This window comes from Electrophorus electricus, chromosome 14, assembly GCF_013358815.1.
Source record: "Electrophorus electricus isolate fEleEle1 chromosome 14, fEleEle1.pri, whole genome shotgun sequence".
Taxonomy (NCBI): domain Eukaryota; kingdom Metazoa; phylum Chordata; class Actinopteri; order Gymnotiformes; family Gymnotidae; genus Electrophorus; species Electrophorus electricus.
In genome coordinates this window covers 17,777,262-17,801,061 of record NC_049548.1, presented here as the reverse complement: position 1 = coordinate 17,801,061, position 23,800 = coordinate 17,777,262, and the positions used below count along the sequence as shown (strand labels likewise).

General features: G+C 48.0%; 1 protein-coding gene across 2 annotated transcripts; it reads right to left on the bottom strand.

Annotated features, from left to right (window-relative positions):
- Positions 1-332: 332 nt before the first annotated feature.
- Positions 333-20,094, bottom strand: htra1b (HtrA serine peptidase 1b). 2 transcript variants are annotated; one of them, XM_027018635.2, is made up of 9 exons: positions 19,442-20,093; positions 14,795-14,897; positions 13,539-13,743; positions 2,790-2,984; positions 2,670-2,702; positions 2,213-2,327; positions 1,967-2,024; positions 1,726-1,821; positions 333-908 (listed from the first exon to the last, which is right to left on the bottom strand). In XM_027018635.2, the coding sequence occupies exons 1-9, from the start codon at positions 19,899-19,901 to the stop codon at positions 740-742; spliced, it is 1,434 nt and encodes a 477-aa protein (XP_026874436.1). In that variant the 5' UTR covers positions 19,902-20,093; the 3' UTR covers positions 333-739. The 2 variants fall into 2 exon arrangements, with proteins under 2 accessions (XP_026874436.1, XP_026874435.1); XM_027018634.2 differs by having other exon boundaries at positions 2,670-2,984; positions 19,442-20,094.
- Positions 20,095-23,800: the final 3,706 nt, after the last annotated feature.

Here is a 23,800-nt window from a genome sequence, read left to right as displayed (position 1 = left end):
GGGGGGGGGGGGGGGGGGGTGCTAAAAATGGGAAAAGCACACGCAGGCATCGGGCCGTTACCGTGATGCAATCCCCGCGCAGACCGGCGGGGTTCGATACTCTCGCAATCATCTGCAGAATGTGTCTTCACAGGACAGACCATCCTTTAACGAACTCATTCAATTTAAGACACTTAAGACATTTAATTGTAAAGAACAAAGACTTTTTTTGTATTAAAAAACTAACTATATATATATATATATATATATATATATATATAAAGCTGTTAATGAAAGAATCACATCCTGATGGTGTCTAGGGAGACGACAGAGCAAAGACAAACCTTCATTGACTTTCTGATGTACACACAAAGAAGAAAAACAAACACGCCTAGAGTTGATATGTTCCACTCCAAAGCCCAGACACTATTTTTAGCTGTTGCATGCATCTGCAATCGAGTGGTTTCACTTCAGACATAATAACAATTGATTAATGACAGGCTGCAACTAACAGTGAACTATTGAAAGCAAGAAGACATGGAACAGGGGAAGGAGGAGTGTTTTAGAGGGCAGAACAGTTTAGAACGGTAGTCTTTAAAGTTTAAAGACGGAGAGATTCGTGCTACTACAAGAGCTATAACCAGTGTGCCTTCAGTCACACACTGTAAAAGTCTGTGTTCTTTTAAGAACTAGCTCATGGTTAAGCAGGAGGTCAGGGGTGTGTGTGTGTTTGGGGGTGGGGTAGGGTGGGGTAGGGTGGTCAAGGGTCGATTTCCTCAGGGACAATGGTGAGGATGATGTCCTCGTTTCCCCGGCGGACCACGGTCCGAAGCGTGTCATCCTTCTTTATGGTCGCGCTGACGTCACTCGCTGAGGTGATTCGCTGGCTGTTGATACTGATGATGACATCACTCTCCTTGAGCCCGGCTCTGTACAAAGAAAGGATGCTGATTTTGCTAACGTTCATCAACTGCAGAATTAAGGGTTAAAGCTTATGTAACTTACACAAACAGTGGTTGCTATAGATTCCAAAACTGGACATTTGCAGTTAGCCTTTGCACCGTATACTTCTAGGAATGTGTGGAAAAGATTAATCCCATTGTAATGAGAAATAATGTTAACCACAGAAAATGAGCCACTTTATTATATTTAGGATTTGCCCTGAAGTCTTTCGTGCCATTTTTAGCATAAGCAATGACTTTATCTTGTTACTAAACACATGTAATCTCTAGCAGTTAGGTGATGTAACAGATACACACTGCTGTGTCATGTACCCGCTTTTAAACTCCATAGCAGTAAGCAACCACGAATTTCCTGCGAGACGTGGTCAGGCCCACAGCACTGGGGTGCTCAGCGCTTGGGCCGCGGGTCCGACCACTTCCGACCGGTTCCTGTGTGTCATCACCTCTACGGCCGAGTGGCGGGCACGGGGCAAGTCCCGTGCTTTTACCCCCATCCCCACGGAGATGCTGCTCCCCGGGAAAGTACGGCCGCTGCCTCTGTGAGATCGGGCTACCGCGCGAGGAGGAAGTAGGCAGGGGCAGGAAGTGCCCAGGTGGGACAATAACATCATGGGACAAACTGCCTACACCGCTAACATCAAGACTGAACAAATAGGGTTCAAGCTCATGGACTCATTCTGACAAAGCTCTCAGACCAACCACAACATAGATCACCCATAAAGTCACGATGGGTCTTGGAGAGCAGGTTACGGGTGCGTCTGCGGTCCTTCTGGAAGGTACTCACACTTCGGCCGGAGTTTTGGGAATGACCTCGATGATGTATGCGCCGGAGGTGACATCTGGGAAGTCAGGATCCCTTTCCTTGAGCTCCTTAGCCAGGCTGTGACAGAGGCAGAAGATCCAGACAATAACAACAGCTCTCTCTGCTCTCAGAAGCACATGCTACGGTGTACACTTTATTATTACTGCTGCGGTCATGGACGGAGCTTAGGAAGAGGAGAGGTTTGGCAGGAAAGGTCACTCACGTTGTGGTGAGGGACATCATTCTCACGCCAATGTACTTCTTTTTTGGAGCCATTTTTCCTGCAGAAGTAAAATGTCTGTCTGCTGAGTTTCTTTCAGTTTTATCTGTAATCCTTATTACATCATGCACAGTACAGAGTCAGAGAACAGCACAGAGCCTGCTGAGAATATTGCATTACAGACAAACTGCAAACATCACCGATGATCACGATATTCTGGGGGAAAACGGCAAAAATCGTGTCTCTCACCTTTGGCCTGTCGCTCGTGAGACTCGGTGAGGAACTGGCGGATCTTGTCAGAAGGAATGGCAAAGGAGATCCCAGCTGTCACCTTCAGAGTGTTGATTCCTATAACCTCTCCATCCTACACACACACACACACACACACACACACACACACACACACACACCCTAATGTCACCAATCTGGCTGTTTCCCCACCACCCATGTCTAGACAAGTCCCAAACAATTTGACACCACACCAACTCAACATCATCTCCATCTGTCAACGTGTGAGATCTTCAATGGGGCTGGCAGATGCGCACAAGTGCTCCATGGCTGTCGACCTCCTGCCATCAAACCAGCACCATAGCAGCCGATCCTCACGCAATCCGAACCCACCGCCCGCAACGAGCTGTCTCCTGGCCTATGACAAGCCGTCAGCCTAGCGCCTCGAGCCATGAAAGGGAATCAGCTGCTATCTTACCAGGTTCACCAGAGGCCCTCCGGAGTTCCCATACTGAAAGGAGAAAAGAAGAAATATCATTTTTGCCAGTACATAGCTGCAGTAAATGGGGCGGTTTGGCTGGCGAGGCTCATGTCTCACATTGATGATGGCGTCTGTCTGGATGTAGTCCATGTCGGAATTGCGAAGGCCGAGTTCCTTGCCGCCACGTTGGGTTGTGCTGACGATGCCCGTGGTCACGGTGTTCTGCAGGGAGAACGGACTGCCGATGGCCACCACGAATTCGCCAGGCCGTAGGTCGGCGGAGTTGCCCAGCAACAGCACGGGGAGCTTCATCTGCCGGGCAGAGAACAGTTTCACTAAGCTCGGTGGTTCTCGCTAACTTCTGGCAGATCCCCCCCCGAGCCCCCTACATTGCAACATGACCCCAAAGCCCCTCCCACTGTCAAGATGTGAAGACAGTTTCGCTAGAGTGATCTTAAAATGACTTACTTACACCAGCTTTAATGGTGCTTGACCGGGGTGATGTACTTGGACGAGATTAGCGCTGCACAGCTTGACCCTGCACCAGTCTCGAACCACTGGGTCTCTCTCCTTCCCGACCCCAGGGTTCTGGGTTCTGGCCCCTTTGGCCAGGTGTTAAACCACTCGGATTTCCACCGAGCCATACTGGCCTCGTAAACACTGGCCCTGGATTTCCCTGCTCAAACATATCTTAAAAACTTAAGAGCTAGGTAGCCCTCCACTAACGCATTCATTTATGTGAGAATATGACAAGCTACAGTTCGTCTGCTTGCAATCAACAGAGTCGACGGTAAAATCCCATTCACAAAATATTCACAAGTCTCGGGTTAGCTCGAGGCAGGGATGCTTACTGAACCATTCTGGAACACTGTTCTCACGTTTCATGAAGCCCCTTTCAAAATAAAAGCTTAAAGGCACCTGTATGTTAAATATGCCAAATCTGTGTGTGTGTGTGTGTGCGTGCGTGTCTGTCTACGTAAGTGAATTATACAGAAGTAGCCTACAGCATAAAGGTTAGCAGTAATCGTGCTACCAGATGGCGGATGTAAGGGAGGGTGATGTCTTTTCAAGGGGAAAGATGTGACCGGGCGAGGAGGCGAGCCTGGACAAGACCCTGCAGCCCGTCACGAGCCCGCCACTGACTCTGGAACAGCACCGGCCACGATACTACGGGTGGTAACGTAATGTCACCCTTTTGGCTTGATCCAGTGCAGGTCTCAGATACAGCAGGCTGGGACACACAGCACAGCAAATCTGTTAAACATATTCAACTGATTGGCTGAGTGGCTGTGGGAAAAATGGTTTCCTTAGTTATACATATAGAGATACTTTCTTTTAAAGGATAATGATGAAGACAGCTGTCTCTTCCTCTTGCCTAAACACGCGCGCGCACACACACACACACACACACACACACACACATGCATGCACACACTCGCACAGACCAACCAACCAACCCATCATGCAAAACCATTAAATCCCATTTTTGGAATATGAATCCAAGTATGTTAACCCTCAGCTGTCATCAGAAGTGTGCTTCACTCTGTTAACAGCTATTACATACAGGATTGGAATGCTTCACACGCGAGAGCACAAACATTCACAACGCTGATCGTCAGCAAATCAGCAAATAAACAGCACTTTCTTCCCATTTTTATGTGGCCCTTGGCCAAAGTGTCTCTACCCTCAGCGATACAGTGAGGTCATTTTCAAATCCACTAATGGAAGACAGAATTTCCCTCCAGCAGTTGCTGGATCGCTCGGGCCGGCTGGCGGGGTGGCAAAGGCCCGAGAGACAACTGAGAGAAAGTTGCTCCTGATGGCTCTCCGGGGGCCGAGGGGGCATAGTCCAGCCAAGCTTTTTTACTGGTTATTGTGCCCCTTCCTGCAGATTATAGTGACAGGGTGGGTCACTGCTCTCAACGTCCGCAAAGCTTAGCTTATGGACTGCAATCTTGACACCACACATTTCTCTAAGGTCTTTCCACTTTCCCAAAACTGGGCGCGGAAGCCCCTTTTCATTGTTCGGCATGCTTCCTTCATGAAGTGCCAAGGACACGGAGTTTCCTCGACACGCCTGAAACTCGCCACCCAACTCCGTTCCGGAGCTGTAAACGCTAATCGTGCCTGTCAGCGGAAAATGATCAGGCCAATGAAAAGTTAAAACGTGAGCAGACAAGGGCTCAGGGTGGGAAGGGAGAGGCGTCCTACAGCGACCCCCGCCGAGCGAACTATGACAGCCCGATGTCGGCTGTTTGCTTTAACACGTTCGAAGAAGCGGCGAGCTAAACGAACTGGTGTGAAAAGGGAGAAGGTTCTGGAGACTTTCGCCGCCCGCCAAGAACCTGTTCGCGCCAAGCGAGTGATCCGAGTTTGTTAGTCTTTGCTGAGGAATGTTTGGTCGTGTGCCCTGCAGTTAGCGTGGCAGCAATCCAGCTGTCCTACTCAGAGGGGAGGCGCGTGTTGCCTCGTACTCTGCAGGCTGACGAGGGCCTGTCCTGGCAGGTTGCTCCAGCGTGTTGTTGCATGTGTTCCAGCCATGGATGGCATGGATGGAGCTCAGGAAGGAGCAAAGTCATACTAGGGCTCTGTTTGGACTCCAAACACGGGCAGTGGTAGCTTAGTGGTTAAGGTACTTGACTTATAATTGGAGGGTTGCTCATTAAAGCCCCACCACTGCCAAGTTGTCACTGTTGGGCTGCTGAGCACGACCCTTAACCCTCAATTGTTCAAGTTGCTCTCAGTCATAATTGTAAGTTGCTTTGGATAAAAGTATCAGATAAATGTTGTAAATGTCAAACAGCCCTGATAGGTGGCAAGGTACAGGTGTCAACATGCACAAGCCTGGGTTATTTGTGATGTTGCTTTCCTGTTACCTCACACAAAATGCTAAGGTATTAGATTCTGCCTGAATATAGCATCATAGTCTATACAGCATCAATCATTTATTTCACAAACAGTAATTAACCATAATAATTTTCAGCTAGCATAATAGTTTTAGCAGCGCAGTTGATTTGGAACAGCAACACTACAAGACTGGAAACGCTAAAAACATTAAAGTGTGTTTACTGCACTTTCTGTTACACTCAAGCAAATCAATAAAATCATCATGTGCTGGAAGACATGCCCACAGCTAAGCGGTAAATGAACATATGTATTAAGGTAACTCACATGTTGTTTGGACAAAGTGATGCACAACTTTTGGACTGAATTTTAGCTGCGGTCTGGGATCACCCCGAATGCCGCAACCCACTTGGTCTCTGGAGCCTTAAGATGAGTCACTGAAGGCCTATCCATCATACCCCCTCTCCCTCTTCATGAGACATGAGAAAAGACTCTATACACTCCAAAAATGCTTGGAAAAAAACCTGTCCATCTGTTCATCTGTCAGCCCCTAAAAGGCTGTTCTCAACAAAACAAAGCACACTTGAAGAAATCAGTCCAGGGGAAATTGATGAAAAGGTGTATTGGATTACATTTCAAAACCGATAGGCGTGTCGAGAAACATATGCAAGGGTGCACATGTGAAAGAGACCTTTTCAAATCCAGGCCTCTGTTTTCCTAGGAGACCAGAAGGTTTTGGCAAGGACTTCCTAGAGTGTGGCTCTGTGACATATTTCCTGCAGATGCTTTTAACACAATGAGCATTCTAGTCCCACCGGGCCTACTCTGTTCTGGCTTGGACACACTAATAATGTACAAAACAGAACAAAAGGAAAGCAAAGAAGCAAAGAAACAGAAATGTGGCTTATAATCTTTTACACATTGAAATAACCTCCATTTGACTGAAGACAACTTCAGAGACAAAGCATTCTGATAAGAATATTTACCATGAAATCATGTCTTCCCCTGACTCTTAATTGTCTTATGCTTCACACTGAAATACCCTTGAACAGAGTAACTTAACTGAAATTTAAACTTTTTCCATTTTCATTTAAAAATTAAAATCCTGAATAACTTAGAATTGCCTAACAGCAAAACACTAAGTAATTATGAACTGGCTTCTTTAGTTTAAAGCACAGTTTATCATGAAAATCTGGATGCATAAACCAAAGTTTCACAAAAAGGTTTCACAAGTGTTGAGTAGTATTGCTCATCTATTCAGCACTGGTTTCATTTTTTTTTTTTTTTTTGTTGCTGTGATGTAGTTTGATCCATAACAGCAGATTTGTGGAGGAGATGCTGTGTAAGACCTCCCAGTGCATGATGAGACAAGCAGGTATCCACCTTCCTCCTGCAGGAATTATACCTTCATCCATCTGACGGCAGCATGACTCGGGATGGTTGCGTTTCCTAACTTGTGCAACCGCTGACGAAGAAGCCGGCCAGTACGGAGGAAGAGCGAAGACACCCGAGCCGGGCGACTTGTGTGAGTGTGTGTTTGCCTTGGCTGCTCCGCTGAAGTTGAGAAGGTCCAGATCTTGACCAGTTGGCCAGCTGTCCGTGAACATGGGACGGGAGTCCTGCTACACTGATGAGCTGAGGTGTTGGGTTAGCTGAAAGACAGGAGCACACTTTGCTGCGTAAGTGCTCAATAAAAAAAGGAAACGGATCATCTGGGAAGCTCAAAAATGCTATGTTTTGCCAAAAAGGAGCAGAGGAGCTATCTATGACCTCAGCTGTTTCCCTGAAAAACTGTAAATCAGGCTGAGGTTGAGATTTTGCTTCCAAAGTCACAATCACCCTGGCTGGGGTCCAGCCATCCATCCTGAAGGCTCTGAGATTCATGCGTACGGATGACCACACATGAGAAACTTTCCATCAAGTCTGCCAGGTCAAAGGACATGTTCTACTTTTAAGTCATGAGTCATGGAGAAAGGACACAGGAAAAATATGGTGGAAAACCCCATGCTCCTGCAAATTTGCCATAACAGCCCTCTTCTGATTGGCTCGATCTTTAGCAACCTTCTTCTAATTGGCTCCATCTTTAGCAACCTTCTTCTAATTGGCTCCATCTTTAGCAGCCTTCTTCTGATTGGCCCCATCTTTAGTTACCTTCTTCTGATTGGCTCCATCTTTAGCAGCCTTCTTTAGGTCCTGCAGTCCTGCTGGATGCCGTGGACCAGAATGTCATTCTCCTGCCATTCTCCCGCTTGAGGCGAAGGCCTGCCTGCCTTTATCTGCATTCACGTGACCGAGCACTAGCATGACATGGCCAAGCTCTGTCAGGCAGGAAACTGCTATCAAGGCTTATGTGCAGATTTAACACCAAAATAGTAATGTGTGTGTTTAGCTGACTTTTGTTTAGTCTTAATAACCCTGCATGTTTATTAAGCTTGACTATCTAACATAAATTTTCAATTTATCATTTTTATTTGACTATATTTGAATCAATGATAACTAATTCCTAATTCACTAAAAAATATGATTTGTGTTGGAAATATCTGCTAAATATAGATAAATCCTAGTTAAGTATGCCTAGCAGAAAATTGCAGGCATTTCACCATACAAAAAAAACCCCAAAAACACAAAAACATATAAATATTTTTATATTTAAAGATATTGTAATAACGCTCCTTGTCAGTTCTACAAACAGCAGGCCATGGTGACCAGGCCACGGTGTGGCCATGCCGGAGGTGGATAAGGCCCCTTGGCAGGAACGTTTCCCACATAACAGAAGGAGGGTGGCAGGCAGCCTCTGGCGTGTGCCGCACAGTACACAGGCTCAGAAATCTGCCTGTGTCGCACAGTACGTGGGCTCAGAGATCTGCGTGTGCTGCACAGCATGCAGGCTCAGAGATCTGCGTGTGCCTCACAGTACGCGGGCTCAGAGATCTGCGTGTGCCGCACAGTACGCGGGCTCAGAGATCTGCGTGTGCCGCACAGTCTGCGGGCTCAGAGATCAGCGTGTGCCTCAGAGATCTGCGTGTGCCGCACAGTACGCGGGCTCAGAGATCTGAGTGTGCCTCAGAGATCTGCGTGTGCCGCACAGTACGCGGGCTCAGAGATCTGAGTGTGCCTCAGAGATCTGCGTGTGCCGCACAATACGCGGGCTCAGAGATCTGCGTGTGCCGCACAGTCTGCGGGCTCAGAGATCGGCGTGTGCCTCACAGTATGCGGGCTCAGAGATCGGCGTGTGCCTCAGAGATCTGCGTGTGCCGTACGGTCCGCGGACTCAGAAATCTGCGTGTGCCGCACAGCATGTGGGCTCAGAGATCTGTGTGTGCCACACAGTACGCGAGCTCAGAGATCTGCGTGTGCCGCATAGTATGCGGGCTCAGAGATCTGCGTGTGCCGCACAGTCTGCGGGCTCAGAGATCTGTGTGTACTGTACAGCATGCAGGCTCAGAGATCTGAGTGTACTGCACAGCACGCGGGCTCAGAGATCTGCGTGTGCCGCACATCACGCGGACTCAGAGATCTGCGTGTACCTCAGAGATCTGAGTGTGCCTCAGAGATCTGAGTGTGCCGCACAGTCTGCGGGCTCAGAGATCTGCGTGTGCCGCACAGTACGCGGGCTCAGAGATCTGCGTGTGCCGCGCAGTACGCGGGCTCAGAGATCTGCGTGTGCTGTACAGTACGCGGGCTCAGATATCTGAGTGTGCCTTAGAGATCTGCATGTGCCGCACAGTACGCGGGCTCAGAGATCTGCATGTGCCGTACAGTACGCGAGCTCAGAGATCTGCATCTACCTCAGAGATCTGTGTGTGTCGCACAGTATGCGGGCTCAGAGATCTGCGTGTACCTCAGAGATCTGCGTGTGCCGCACAGTATGCGGGCTCAGAGATCTGCCTGTGCCGCACAGTACGCGGGCTCAGAGATCTGCGTGCGCCTAAGAGATCTGGGTGTGCCGCGCAGTACGCGGGCTCAGAGATCTGAGTGTGCCGCACAGTACGCAAGCTCAGAGATCTGCGTGTGCTGTACAGTACGCGGGCTCAGATATCTGAGTGTGCCTCAGAGATCTGCATGTGCCGCACAGTACGCGGGCTCAGATATTTGCGTGTGCTGCACAGTACGCGGGCTCAGAGATCTGCGTGTGCCGCACAGTACGCGTGCTCAGAGATCTGCGTGTGCTGCACAGTACGAAGGCTCAGAGATCTGAGTGTGGCTCAGAGTACACGGCTTCGCACGCGGCTGATCAGGAAAGCTGTGCAGGACCAAGGCCATGTCCCAGGATAAAGAGCCCTTGTGATAGAGGAGTAGGCTCTTGTGACTAGATAGTAAGGGATTATGGTCGAAGTGTGACACGTCCGCACTCGCAAGCGAATATAGATAAATCCTAGTTAAGTATGCCTAGCAGAAAATTGCAGGCATTTCACCATACAAAAAAAACCCCAAAAACACAAAAACATATAAATATTTTTATATTTAAAGATATTGTAATAACGCTCCTTGTCAGTTCTCAGAGATCTGCATGTGCCGCACAGTACGCAAGCTCAGAGATCTGCATCTACCTCAGAGATCTGCGTGTGTCGCACAGTATGCGGGCTCAGAGATCTGCGTGTACCTCAGAGATCTGCGTGCGCCGCACAGTATGCGGGCTCAGAGATCTGCCTGTGCCGCACAGTACGCGGGCTCAGAGATCTGCGTGCGCCTAAGAGATCTGGGTGTGCCGCACAGTACGCGGGCTCAGAGATCTGCGTGTGCTGCACAGTACGAAGGCTCAGCGATCTGAGTGTGGCTCAGAGTACACGGCTTCGCACGCGGCTGATCAGGAAAGCTGTGCAGGACCAAGGCCATGTCCCAGGATAAAGAGCCCTTGTGATAGAGGAGTAGGCTCTTGTGACTAGATAGTAAGGGATTATGGTCAAAGTGTGACACGTCCGCACTCGCAAGCGAATATAGATAAATCCTAGTTAAGTATGCCTAGCAGAAAATTGCAGGCATTTCACCATACAAAAAAACCCCCAAAAACACAAAAACATATAAATATTTTTATATTTAAAGATATTGTAATAACGCTCCTTGTCAGTTCTACAAACAGCAGGCCATGGTGACCAGGCCACGGTGTGGCCATGCCGGAGGTGGATAAGGCCCCTTGGCAGGAACGTTTCCCACATAACAGAAGGAGGGTGGCAGGCAGCCTCTGGCGTGTGCCGCACAGTACACAGGCTCAGAAATCTGAGTGTGGCTCAGAGTACACGGCTTCGCACGCGGCTGATCAGGAAAGCTGTGCAGGACCAAGGCCATGTCCCAGGATAAAGAGCCCTTGTGATAGAGGAGTAGGCTCTTGTGACTAGATAGTAAGGGATTATGGTCGAAGTGTGACACGTCCGCACTCGCAAGCGTCTCAAATCCGTGGGATTAGCATGACGAACATGCTGTCGCAGACGACAACCACGGCCCCCAAAAGATTTCCTTGGTGGTGGGTTCGAATCTTTGATCTTTGGACATGCGTGAGTGTAGCTGCTGCTGTATGTATGTCTAAGACAACCAAGAATTACGCACAATCTGTGCCCCAACTACAATTCTACAGCAGTATGAAAACAAAGTATATGGGACTCCAAATAAAAATGCTTTGTGGAATTGCAGCAGAAGAAAGAAGTGACATATGGATAACAAAAGTAGAATATCATAATTTTCTAGCGTTGCGAAATTATTGCCAGAAAAACTTATAGTGTGACTCTGATTCAATTTGGTCTTCATAGAGCACAGAATCTCATACAGTGTGAAATTCACCTAAGTGTAAGTATGTATAAGACCACAAATGAATAAAACCACATTGTAAATGTGGCTAAATGTTTGCCTCCAAATGTAACCTGTAGCACCTGATCCAATGAGGAAGCGTTCAGGATCAGGAATTTCAGATTCACGATGGACTCAATGCCAGAGATGGACTCTGTGCTAAATGCCAAAAATGTAAATGTAAATGTACGGCTGAGGCAGGGGTCTCAGCCCAGCACTTCACCCTAAGGGTCAGGCTAAATGCCGGAGCTTCTCAGACCCAGCAGAGCCCAGTGACAGAGCCCCACGGGAACACACGCTCCGGCTGAGTCCTGTATATGGCTTCCTGCTCTCTGACAGAGCCCGCCGTTTCTGGGGGGGGGGGGGGTTGCTTTCATCTGGGGGCCGTAGCCCAGAGCGAAACCCATTTGTGTTCAGCACTGTTCATCAAACATCCTAAGCCATCGTGCAACAAAGCTCCCCGAAGAACTGTCACCCGTCCACAACATGTTGATCAATATCGTCTATGTAAATATCAGCAGCCCCAGGGAGGCACACGCACACACACACGATGCCGTCTCCTGTAGTCCCAAACATGAGACTAGCAAATATTCAAGTTGTTACCTTTGCGGAGATGGCTAATAAAATAACATGAACTAGTAGCAACAGAAATTGAAATGATTATGCCATAATATTATATGCTGCCCCATAGTCAGATAGAAAAATAGAAAGAGCCATCATATTAAAAACTTGACTGCAAATGCCAGGGCTGACACACACACACACACACACACACACACACTCTGTTGTGTAGTGGCTCACCCCCCCCCCGATCTGCTCAGAGGCCTGCTGAGACCCATCCTCGGCTCTGACGCTATGGAAACCGGAGCTCAGGAGGCGCATGCTTTGGCATGCTCCGACTCCCTCTGCCTTTCCAGCTCGGAGACGCCTGGCAACCGCCGTTCCGCCATGGCATGGCAGGGTAACAGGGTTCAGCCTGGGAGCCCTGAGACGGAAGAGGCCGAGGGCCTCGCTACAATCTGAGGGTGCGGCTTATGCACTTAAGCCTCAATTTGCTAGGAATAAACAGGGCTCGTAGGGTCAGATTAAGATCTAGCAGCCTACCGAAGGGGCGGCAAAGATGTGGAGTCTGGAGTCTGTTTATCAAAGCGCAAATCAGCTGAAATGGGTCTGGAAACAAGCTTAAGTTAAAATGCCACGACCCCCAGGAAAAACAACAACAAAACAAGCAGGTGTTGTGGAATTCATTGGAGATGGGAGAGGAGGCTCGTGGCCGCTCGTTCTGAGGCGTTGTTATCGCCGAGGGGAAACGTCAAAAAGGCATTTCCAAGTCAGCACGCAAAGACGAAACCGTCGCTTAAACGCTTCAGCCTGCTCTGCAGATGAATCTTACTGAAGGGGGGAGGGAGGTTAGACGACATCAATAATTCAGAGCCTCTTAGTGACTACACAGCAAAGTGTGTATGTGTGTGAGAGACAGGGAGAGAGGGAGTCAGTGTCAGCTGGAGACAGAGAGGAAACGCAGAAACGTGGCACAGCTGTGTGCCAGAGCAGGAGGCCAGGCAGCCATAACACACACACAAACACAATCACACAAACACATATCCACACACACACTACAAAATCTGACTGAAGGTCAGAGAGTTTCAAATGAAACTTGTGCGACAGGGGGTTCTGAGGTCACAGCAGAGGGTTCAGAGGTCACAGCAGAGTGCCTAATACCCTGAGCGCTGTGGTTACCCTGCGTTAAGTGGAAATGCTTTTGTGAGTGTGCTACACAAACACGTTTATGAAGGCACCACAGGCGCCGTTCCCCGCTCATTCTTTCCGACGGGCTTGTGGTGTGTGGGGCTGGGGAGGATCCCCTTGCCTCGGCTTACGAAAGCCCCCAGGAATGCTGTCTAAGCCACAGGACGGGACGAAGCCACGCCCACTGGCGGTAGGATAAAAAACAACAACAACAACAACAAAAAACATCAATGAGTTTGGAAACAGTCCCAGTCCCCTGGGTGGGCTTACACATGCCATCTTTCCTCTTTATTTTCTACATAATATTCCAGTCTCTGACTTCCTCAATTAAAAAAACTCTGAATAAAACATGGGAAACAAACAAAGGACAGGACTTGGCTGTCCGTAAACCAAACGAGGTGAAATGAGGTGAGAAAAAGAAATCCAGGTTTGTTTGTTTTTTTCTCTCTCTCAGTGGACTAACCCTGCGGCGCGGCCTTGACGAGCACTCACCGGAGTGTCGATCTTGATGAGGGCGATGTCGGCCTTCTCGTCCACGTCTTTGATCTTGGCGTCGAAGGTGTCGCCAGGCTTGAGCTCCACCTTGACGCGGTGCTTGTTGGCGACCACGTGGGCGTTGGTGACGATGAGACCGTCCTCGGACACGATGAAGCCCGAGCCGCTGGCCACCGCCACCTCGCGCTTGGTGAACACCATCCTGTAGGAGGGGCGGAGGCGGGGCAATCGAGGGAGCGAGGAGGAAGAAGGCGGATTAGCGAAGCCTGAACAGCAAAGTGAGAAGAGTGCTGTCCGAAACGCTACTTTTAAGACGGCTGGGAAGAAAAGAGGAAGATGAGAAGATGGAGAGGGCTTCGTTTACCACAAGACAACTAGAAGAACGGCCATGGCAGCACAGGAAAACAGACAGCAGTGAACTGCTGCAGGGCACGGCCTGTAACCCAGCTCAGTAACCCTACTCTCAGTGGGCCTGCTTCCCTCTGATCTGGGACCTGCAAAGTACTGTTGATGTGAATAATCCAGACAGCGCGACACGCTGTAGGTTTATCCTGTTGCAATCGTTCCAAAATAAAGCGTGCACATTTTTGAAGAGCAAACTGATATTTCCTTAACTAAAACCATACACCATTACATTCTGAGCAAAACAAACTACAATTAAAAAATACAACTAAAATCTTTTGATCATAAGACTAAATAAAAAAGCTGTGAAGGTCAACGTCTATATTCGGCTTTGTGTAGCGCAGATGCAATAACTGCTGAGGCATCATGGGAGAGGAGTTTTCTTCTGGATACGAGTCGGCACAGAGAGCGGCCTTTATTTACCTCGTCTTACTAAACAGTTTACATTCCTTTTCAGTGCAGTGGAGACCTGTTTGATAGTTGATTGAATCTTTAAATATTGTGTCTTGCATCCGACACTGATGTTAGTAAACCTCGTGTTGCAGCAGGCGAAAGGCACTGACCGTGACTGGTAAGGTGGGTCAGAACACGGCCATTTCATTTAATAAAAGACCGAAGTGAGGAGGAAGTGGAACGTTTCCCTATAAGAACCATGCGAAGATCTCGCAACGCTCCACAACAGACGTCGGTGAGTAAGCAGGACATGTCAAGAAGAGCAAAGACAGATGTGTTCCAAAGAGAAAAGAAGACAACCGTCAGGAAGGAAAGGAAGAACTGGATCAGTGAGTCACGAGTCTGAGTCGGCGAGTCTGAGTCACTATGAGTCACTATGAGCCACTATGAGGTCGTACTTGCGGTAGAGCTCGATGTGGACCACGGCCGGGGCGATCTTCTCCACCACGTCGGCGATGAAGTTGTATTTGTGGCGCAGACTGTCCGGACTCCCCTCATGGCCTGTGAAAAGAGGCAGACACACGTGCGTCAGCTACACGAACCGCCCGGATATCACGCAGCAACCCGGGCGCGTGGGTCCCGCCAAGTCCCTGGACGAATGAGACATGACCCGCTAAGGCATTTTATTTTACCTGGTACCACCTGTATCCAATTAACTCCCCCATCTGTCTCGTCGGTGATTTCGCTAAAAACAGAAAACCACTATACATACTTATATGCCTATACGAGTATGTGGTGCTTTAGATGTCACTTTAACAGAGTTATTTATCCTGTTCATGTACACTGTAGGACCCTGGAAAAAACACAAAATTATGTTCAAGTCTGTGCACTGTCTCCACCCCTCAGACACCCGCACACCCGCACACCCGTTACCCCCTCACACACCCTTCACTCTTCACCCCCTCACACCCAAAACACAACTTTCATGGTTTTGGAGTAGTTGTGCTCTAAGTAGTTACTTCAAATCAAGTGCATGTGAGCAGGTTTCTGCCTCACCCCCCGACCACCCCCACTTCTGTGTAACCCTCCACACGTGCGCCCTGGGGAAGCAGCGTACCACAAGGGCCAGTCTTTCTTTTTTCAATCGAGCTCTTAAAACGAATCTCGGCTAGGAGACCAAGACACAGCCCATACTCGGGCGAAAGAATGCCGCAGGTTCACGGAAATAGAAGTGAATATGAAGTTTTGGTGATTAAAAAGCACCGAATGACAGTAACCTCCCAAAGTGGACCACTAGTCTCTATGAGGCGTCTGCACAGTGGCATCTCTTCGGTGGAATCTGATCTGTTCTTCCTGGTTAATAGGCAAATGGCTCTGCACGAATTTAGACTGGAAGACTTGGTCTGCTTATGCCTCGGGCTGTACACGCACACCTTGTGTAAAAGAATTATTCCATCTGCTGCCAAAAGAGAAAAAAAAGAAAGAGATGAGCCTTAGTCCAGTTTGGTAACAAGTTGCTTCGGTTTTCATAAAATCTCACAGAATGTCTAGATAAGAAACTACTTTTCGTCACGAGCTCTCTCTCTCTCTCTCTGTCTCTGAATCTCTTTTTCACACACCCAAACCCAAACGCACACATATATATATACACTGAATAGCCATTTCATTAGAGACACCTGTCCTTTCACGGCTAGAGCTTCCCTGTATGAAAATTAGACACGTGACCCCGGAGTGCAGCATAGAAAATGGGTGAGCAGGCCTTCCTTGGAATTAGTCTCAGTGTGAGTCCACATTATAATGGGAAAATTGAGCGATGAAGCATGTTCATCTGTGCCAGACTGTGCCAACTTGTTCATCTGTGCCAGACTGTGCCAACTTGTCACTCTGTACCACAGATGGCCTGTAACAACAGATGACAAGTTCGAGTGCCATGGCTATCTAAAGGAAAGGTGGGATAAGAGTGCAGATATTGGTGGAAGAACACCAACTGGTCGGATGAATCCAGATTTCAGCTGGGCCACGCTGATGGTTCGAACACGGCATAGGCAGCACGATTCAACGAGGCCCTCCTGTCAGGTGGCCACAGTTCCGGCAGGTGGAGGTGGAATGATGGTGTGGGGAATGTTTTCGTAGCGCACCATGGGTCCTCTGATACTTGTGGATGGAAGTTTGGACACAATGCAGTCCAAAAATCCAGCGGGCAATCCGGTTTGGGCATACCTGAGCATCGCGGCTGACCGCGACCATCCCTTCATGGCAGCCGTTTTCTGTGAGTTTTCTTTGCTTCCTTGGTCCTCACAGTCCCCGGACGGGCTGTTCGGAACACGTTCAAGCTGTCTCGATTTACGGCAGCTACAGGAAGCTATATGGGCCGAGATCCCCATGGAACGATTTCAACACCTAGCGGAACCTGCGCTATGACAAATTGCTGCGGTTCTACGAGCCAAAGGAGGGCCAACGTGCTTCAAGATGGATGCCTCTAATAAAGTGGCCGTTCATTGTGTATACACCCACAATTCCTTAGCGAACATGGTTCGAGCTCCTGGACAGGCACATTCTTCCGGGTTAAAGGTCCTCGGCTGTGTCCTGCCCGCTGTGCTACTGTCTTTATTATTAACATAAAGCGACAAGACAATATTCCTCTTTGAATAAAGAGGGGACAGTCACCTGTGTAGTGCCATTATGGAGGGAGGGGCTTGTATGTTCAGGCCTAAAGGGATTGGATGCCGGGCTCTGAGTGCCTTCCTTATTGGCTGCTCTGAGCTGCAGAACACATCATTCACCCTTCACTCCATACAGCTCCAGGGTTCCCAGTCTTCAGCTGCCATAATTTGTATCATTTTGGATGTATGGCTTCTGTTTGTTGTTTTAAAGTTATATTAGGTGGACTAAGAACAAAAGTGGGATTAAAATGCAGGTTTCTTCCTTTGGCTGGGATAATGAAGTCACTCCATCCTCTGCAGGGAGAGCACAGTGTTTCCTGCACGCTGCAGCGAGCATGTGGCTAGATTTCATATTAAAAATAAAATTCTCAAAGCTTAGAAAATATGATTTTGCATTTATCTCCATTTTAAATGATGCAATCTGAAAAAAAAACAAAAAAAACAGTGGCGATAATGGAGCTGCCGTGGCGATAATGAGGAGCGGTATCCTGTCGATTACGAGGGAGAAGAGAAAAGTCACCTTATTGAGAGATCGTGTCACCTGCAGTACGATCTCTGAAGGCCGGTCCTGCCGGGAAGCGGGAACAAGCCCATCCTCTGGGACACACTCCCATCTAGGCCTTTACCTAAAGCTTCAGTGGCTGTCCCGCACCATAGCTTGCATACAAGGTCATACACGGTCACTGTCTCCAGGTGGCTAAAGCACACAGCGGTAGAAGGCCACACCATAGATGCCGACTTTGTACACAGGATGCTCTTGTTAATGTGTGTGTGTGTGTGTGTGTGCATTCCTGAGGTATGGAACCTGTGTACAGTGGTACATTACCCTCACGGCTGGTATACAGGCTGTCATCTACCATTAAACTACACAACATGTGTTCCTCTCCGACGCTGACTCAGCACGCCCCAAACCGTGTGTGTGTGTCTGCACGAGTGTGCGCGCGTGTTGGCCCCTTTACCGCACTGCTCACTCAGCACTTAAACTAATGTTTTTGAACACGGGAACCCTTTCAACCTTTCCATAGCAGAATGTTCAAACATGGAAACGCTGAAAGCTCACCTCTTTCATACTACTTGCTTCTTGACAAACATTTCCATCAAGAGGAGGCTCTGCCGCTATGTAAAATCACAAACCAAACCACGTCATCTTTGTGCTGCGAGAGGTTTCAGGGGACGACCTCTGACCCCTCCCACAAGCACACGATAAAAAAAAAATTTCTTTCTTCCGAGCACCTCTGCACTTCAAGGTCACAATGAAACTCGTCACCTCCTGAAACAAATAAATATCGACAGGCCCTCATGATTTGACCGAGCTGCCGGTCCACTGAGTATGAGTCTGTTATATAACACCCATGGCCAGAAGCCCAGAAAGAGACACGGTCAAGCGACAACCCATGTGACAGGGAGGGGTGCCGCAGCTTGATAAGAGCTGACGAGAACAGAGCTAGGGATCTGGGCTCAGGCGCTCAGAAAAGCTCCGGGTTGCACCGCTCGGCGAGACGGATGGACGCGCGGCTGCAAACCCTCAGGACCTCGCACGAGGAACGCCGATGCTCCGCAATGCCTACTACCCCCTGCTTGCCGGCCCTTTAGTGACTCGATTAGCATGTTCTGGGTGCGAGGTCATGTGGGAGGGGTGCCCTGTGTGAGTCCAGCTGTTTTGCGGGGCGTTTTCACATGAGGCGTCTGTGCAAAGGCCAAACCTCGACGCCCTCGGAGGTTCCCCCACGCCTCCACACGACCACCGCTCAGCGGGTCCCGCCTCGGATAGGACTGAAGTGTCAGCGTGGGGGGAAATAATCGCGATTGTGAAAATTTGCAAAACACGAGCTCCGGGCACCAGCCGTTGGCGCCCGGCCAGGCCCTGAGAGGGAAAGCAGAGGAGCATTAAGAAAACACCAGCCAGTCTGGAGAACACGTGAAACGCTGCAGACTCACAGCAGAGTCAGACCTTACTGGGGGGGGAGGGGGGATTAAATGCCTTCCTGTGGTCAGAGACCCCAGAGCACTCAGGAGAGCAGGCTAACCCGGCATCTTGTGAAGTTGCTGAGTGAGAGCTGCCTCTCTGTGGTAGTACAGAGCAGCCTCACACTTCAGCCTGAAGCATGAGCTCAACCCTGGAATTTTGAACACTCTGGCTCCTCCTGCGAGCAATTACAGCAACTCCGAAATATGTGCGACTAAAAACCATTCAGGCCCATGAAAAATAACTATAAGTGGCAGTTGGCATTGCTGAGCAACAAATCAAAAAATGTATATGAAAAATCTACATTAAAAATTGGATCCGTATGTGGCATCACAGTGTGAAATGCTCCTGAATAACAACACCACCACCACCACCACCAACAACAACAACAACAAAAAGTTTCAGTGTCAACAAATCCTGCACACGAAGCGCGAAGGCACTGCAATAACCACCATGCAGACTTTTTATAACAACACCTTTTCCGCAGGCTCCTCTCTGAATAAAGAGGATGGGCGGCTGCTGAAGTTTCTGGGCACGGCTGCTCACTCTCTTCAGCTCGCAGACGTCACGGTAGGACACGCCGTCACTGCCGCACACGGGCTCGGTGCTTTTGCACACACACACGCCGCTTTTCCCCCGTCTTCTCACGGTGGCGGTGTAGCCGACCCCGTCTGCAAACGAACACTCCAGCCCTTCGGCGCACTGCGGGTCACCGAGTCTTCCCGTACCGCCGCACGCCTCTCCCTCGCCGGAGGCGCACACCGGACAGCAGTCGCACTGGTCGAGGATGTCCCCGGCGAGGCAGTCTGCGGGTATCGGAGGACACAGCGATTTGTCGCATCGCTCAGGACATCCGATGACATACTGCGTACTGATTCTAGCATCGCACAGCCAAGGAATAAGAACGAACGACGCACAGACCACGGACACAAGCATTATTCTGTTCTGTTCGGCACTTGACACTTGAATGACAGCTATTATTGCTATTATTGTTTTTCGGAAAGCCGATCTGCATTAAATGCACGCTTCAGAACGCCGGCTGCGAGGTCCGCTTGGCTGGGATGTCCGCGAGCGCTCACGCACCTCTCGCTGCGCCTTTCGCAGACTTAAAGAGAGCGTGCCTCGAGCCGAGCAATATAAACACGCGCTTCGATTGGCCGAACCGCGTGACGAGTGGATTAATAACCTTACAGCCAACACTCAAATGATTCATCTAAAGTTCATTACTATACAGTCAGTCAAGCGCATATGTCAGAGAGGCTGAAGTTCGCCACGTTACAGAATGAAGTTCCACTTTACAGAATGATTTCCCATACAAAAAAAGTTCAGGATTAATTTAAAATTGGTTTATTAAAGGGTAAATTTGTCTTTGTCATAATCACCATCATCATTACTGTTGTTATTATTATTATATTTGATTAAATATTAGGCCTTAATCACCTTAAAAAATAATGAACAATTATAACACATAAATGTGTTGATGTGGTGACTGCCAAATAGTGAGTAGACATTCATCTATACTGTAAAGTCTCAGATTCTGCCGGTTATTTAACTTTTTTTTTTCTATCAGGTCATGAGACATATGTTAAATTACTACAAGTTCATCACCAATCATTAATACAGAATTAACACATACATTAAAAGAGCCGAATGACCTTTTGACCTGTAGAATATCAATTACAGAATGTCACGAATGATAATTTATCCTACATTAACATGTGGAATTGCTAAATCATGGTCGCATTCGTTCTTCTTCAGTGTGCAGAGTGCAACATATTTATCTATTCTTTGTCCGTTGTCAGCGACAGTTTTATCTGTGAGAAGTGTTGATTAATTGCTAGTCTGAAGGAGAAGATTCTAGCAACCTTAGAAAGTGTTAGACCCATCAAGGTACTAGAAGTACAAGCTCTGGATGCCTTAGACGAACTAAACAAGCCTTCAAATCTGGCACGACAGCCCTCGTAGCAGGACGAATGGGTGACGCTGGGGCAAAATAGCTGAGCTTTGGCTTGACCACAGGAGCACCACACCTCCCTCATTTGCGTGTCCAATAGGTTTGCCCCATTCAGCGAGGCACCCGCCGAGAAGCCTGTTGAAAGAGCTCTGGTTAGACGGGACTCTATGTAGCGACATGTGAAAATTGCTAGGCCTTTAGGGTTGCCAGCAGCAGTAGTTAGCTGTATACCAGGGGCCAGCGTGCCAGACATTGCATGTAATCTTAAGGTCTTATGGAAGAATAGGTTCTCTAAGATAGTCATTCAAGTAAGAGCTTATGATATATGCCTTCACCAGTCAGAGATTACTAGAAATAATATTGTAGCGGTGTATCAATTAGGGAAGGTGATGTCCGATGCTGTAGTATCCCAATGCGTTTCAACGATATAACAGCCGGTTATCTTCGCCGAACTGCTGGGTGTCCAAGTGGTGCTCACAAAACAATGTGGGGTTTATAGACAATTGGAACACATTCGAGGGCAAGCCCGGCTTTTTAGAGCAGGATGGTATCCATCCTACCAGAGAGGGCGCTGCTCTCCTTTCCTGTAACTTAAGCCACAGTCTTATTACAGACCTACTTAATCTATGACAGTCCAGAGTGGAGTGCAGGCAGCAGACAAAGAGGCTAAACCAACCATCTGCTGGTCGCTACGTGACATCACCCGAGGTTCACCATATTGACACTGTGTCTATTCCCCGAGCTAAACAGAAGTGCAGAAAACAAAGAAAAACATGTCTGAATAACCTAATTAGAATTAGAGTAACCGATTCACAGAACACTGCCTACACCTGTTAGAGCCCCAACACCTAAGGTGCTTACAAGGTTAGCATACAACAAGGTTAGCTATGGTGTCCCACAAGGTGTAAAGAATCGTCAGGACACAGGTAGGTGTGGATCCAAATGCAAGAGTAAACACAGGTAGAAAGGAGTTGTGAGGTGAATTAGAAGGACAGTCGTAAACGTGAAGAGAACGGTGAAGAGGAGAGTCGGGGTCACAGTCCACCGTCAAAACCAGTAGGCAGAATCCGAGATCATCCGAAGGGCTAAGAGAGAGGTGTCGTCTAGGGGGAAAACAGGGGTCAAAATCCAGAAAAGCCAAGAGGAACAAGGAATGCTCGGAATGCATGAGGATACAATACTTCACGAATATGTTATGGGAACCGGGAGGCTATAAAAGAAACTGAAACGAGAGACAGGTGCAGTCAATCAGTATTCAGGCGAGGGTCATCTATGTCTGGGCAGAGGAAGGCTAGTAGGCTGTACTGATGCTGTTACACAAGGATCTGCAAGGATCTGTTCTAGGGCTTTTGTTTTTTCCTGTATATATACTACCGCTAGGTTACATTATACGTGCCAGTTTCCACTGCTGTGCTGATAATACTCAGCTAGTTAATTTATGTTTTAATGGGGAGGGGGACACAATCACGTTTTCGCACAGGGCCATGTAGGTTTGTATTTTTTTTCCCCCCCTTAATAATAAATATCTTCATTTAAAAACTGCATTTTGTGTTTACTTGTGTTATCTTTGTCTAATATTTACATTTATTTGATGAGCTGAAACATTTAAGTATGACAAACATGCAAAAAAATAAGATATCAGGAAGGGGGTAAACACTTTTTCACACCACTGTACATGTCTCAGCCAAACTAGAGGACATACATCTCAGTATTATTGACGAATGCATAAAAGACGTCAGACACTGTATGTTGAGGAACTTTCTCTCACTTAATCCTGACAAAACAGAGGCGCTTCTATAAGGCCCAGAGACAGCTAGGTCCTCGCTCTCTAATTACTCAGTGAACCTCAATGGTCTCACAGTCACATCTTCTCTAACAGTTAATGAACTTGGAGTAATAATGTATCCCAGTCTATCATTTGAAACTCATGTAAATAATATTTCTAGGACCGTCTTTTTCTCACCTCAGGAACGTTGAAATTAGGAACATACTCTACTCATATGACGCGGAAAAACTAGTCCATGCAGATTGGGATGTTAAGATGCTGTCACTTCACTTCTCTTTTGTCATTCGCGTTTGTTGACTGAGAGCGGCGGAGTGCTGATGTTCCAGGGCGCCCTCATGCCTGTGGTTCCTTCTGGCTCTTTCCTTTTAGCTGTGCTGCCATAGCTCGATCTGCCGGAGTCGTTGTTGGCTAGAGGAGGATGGGCCCCCCTTCGAGTCTCTCAAGGTTTCTTCCTCGTACTCTAGGGAGTTTTTCCTCGCCATTGTCACCTGCTCCCTGGGGGCTTGGACCCGGAAATTTGTAAAGCTGCTTTGTGACATCTGTTGTAAAAAGCATGACTAAAATTCATACTCCACAGGTCAAAAGGTCATTCTGCCATTTTTATGTATGTGTTAATTCCTTATTAATTATTTTAAAGTTGTTTGTGATTTCATTACTAATGATTAATAAAACCATTTTAAACCATTTATAAACCCTTTATAACACTTGTTGTAAAGTGTTACCATTTTCAATGTATTCTTGAGGCTTTTCCTTTTAACTGTGATTTTTCCAGTGACGCTCATGACTGCACAACACTTTTTATTCCCACACTTGTCAAAGCTTGGTAATCATAAGGCTGTTTGCTGCAATATCGTACTCTATTTTGGGGAATTAAGGCAGGAGATGACTCAGGTGTCATATAATTTAGCCTTACACGGTGAGGCAAGTTGTGCAGTGACTGTCATCTTAGCAACACAAACAAAGAATCACACAAATACCTCCCACCCCAAAACAGTGCACAGGGTTTCATCAGAGGCCTGTACTGTGGCGATGACAGCCCTGGGAGTCTAGTGCAATTTTTCAGCTCAGCTAGTTCCCACTATAACTGCAAAAAGA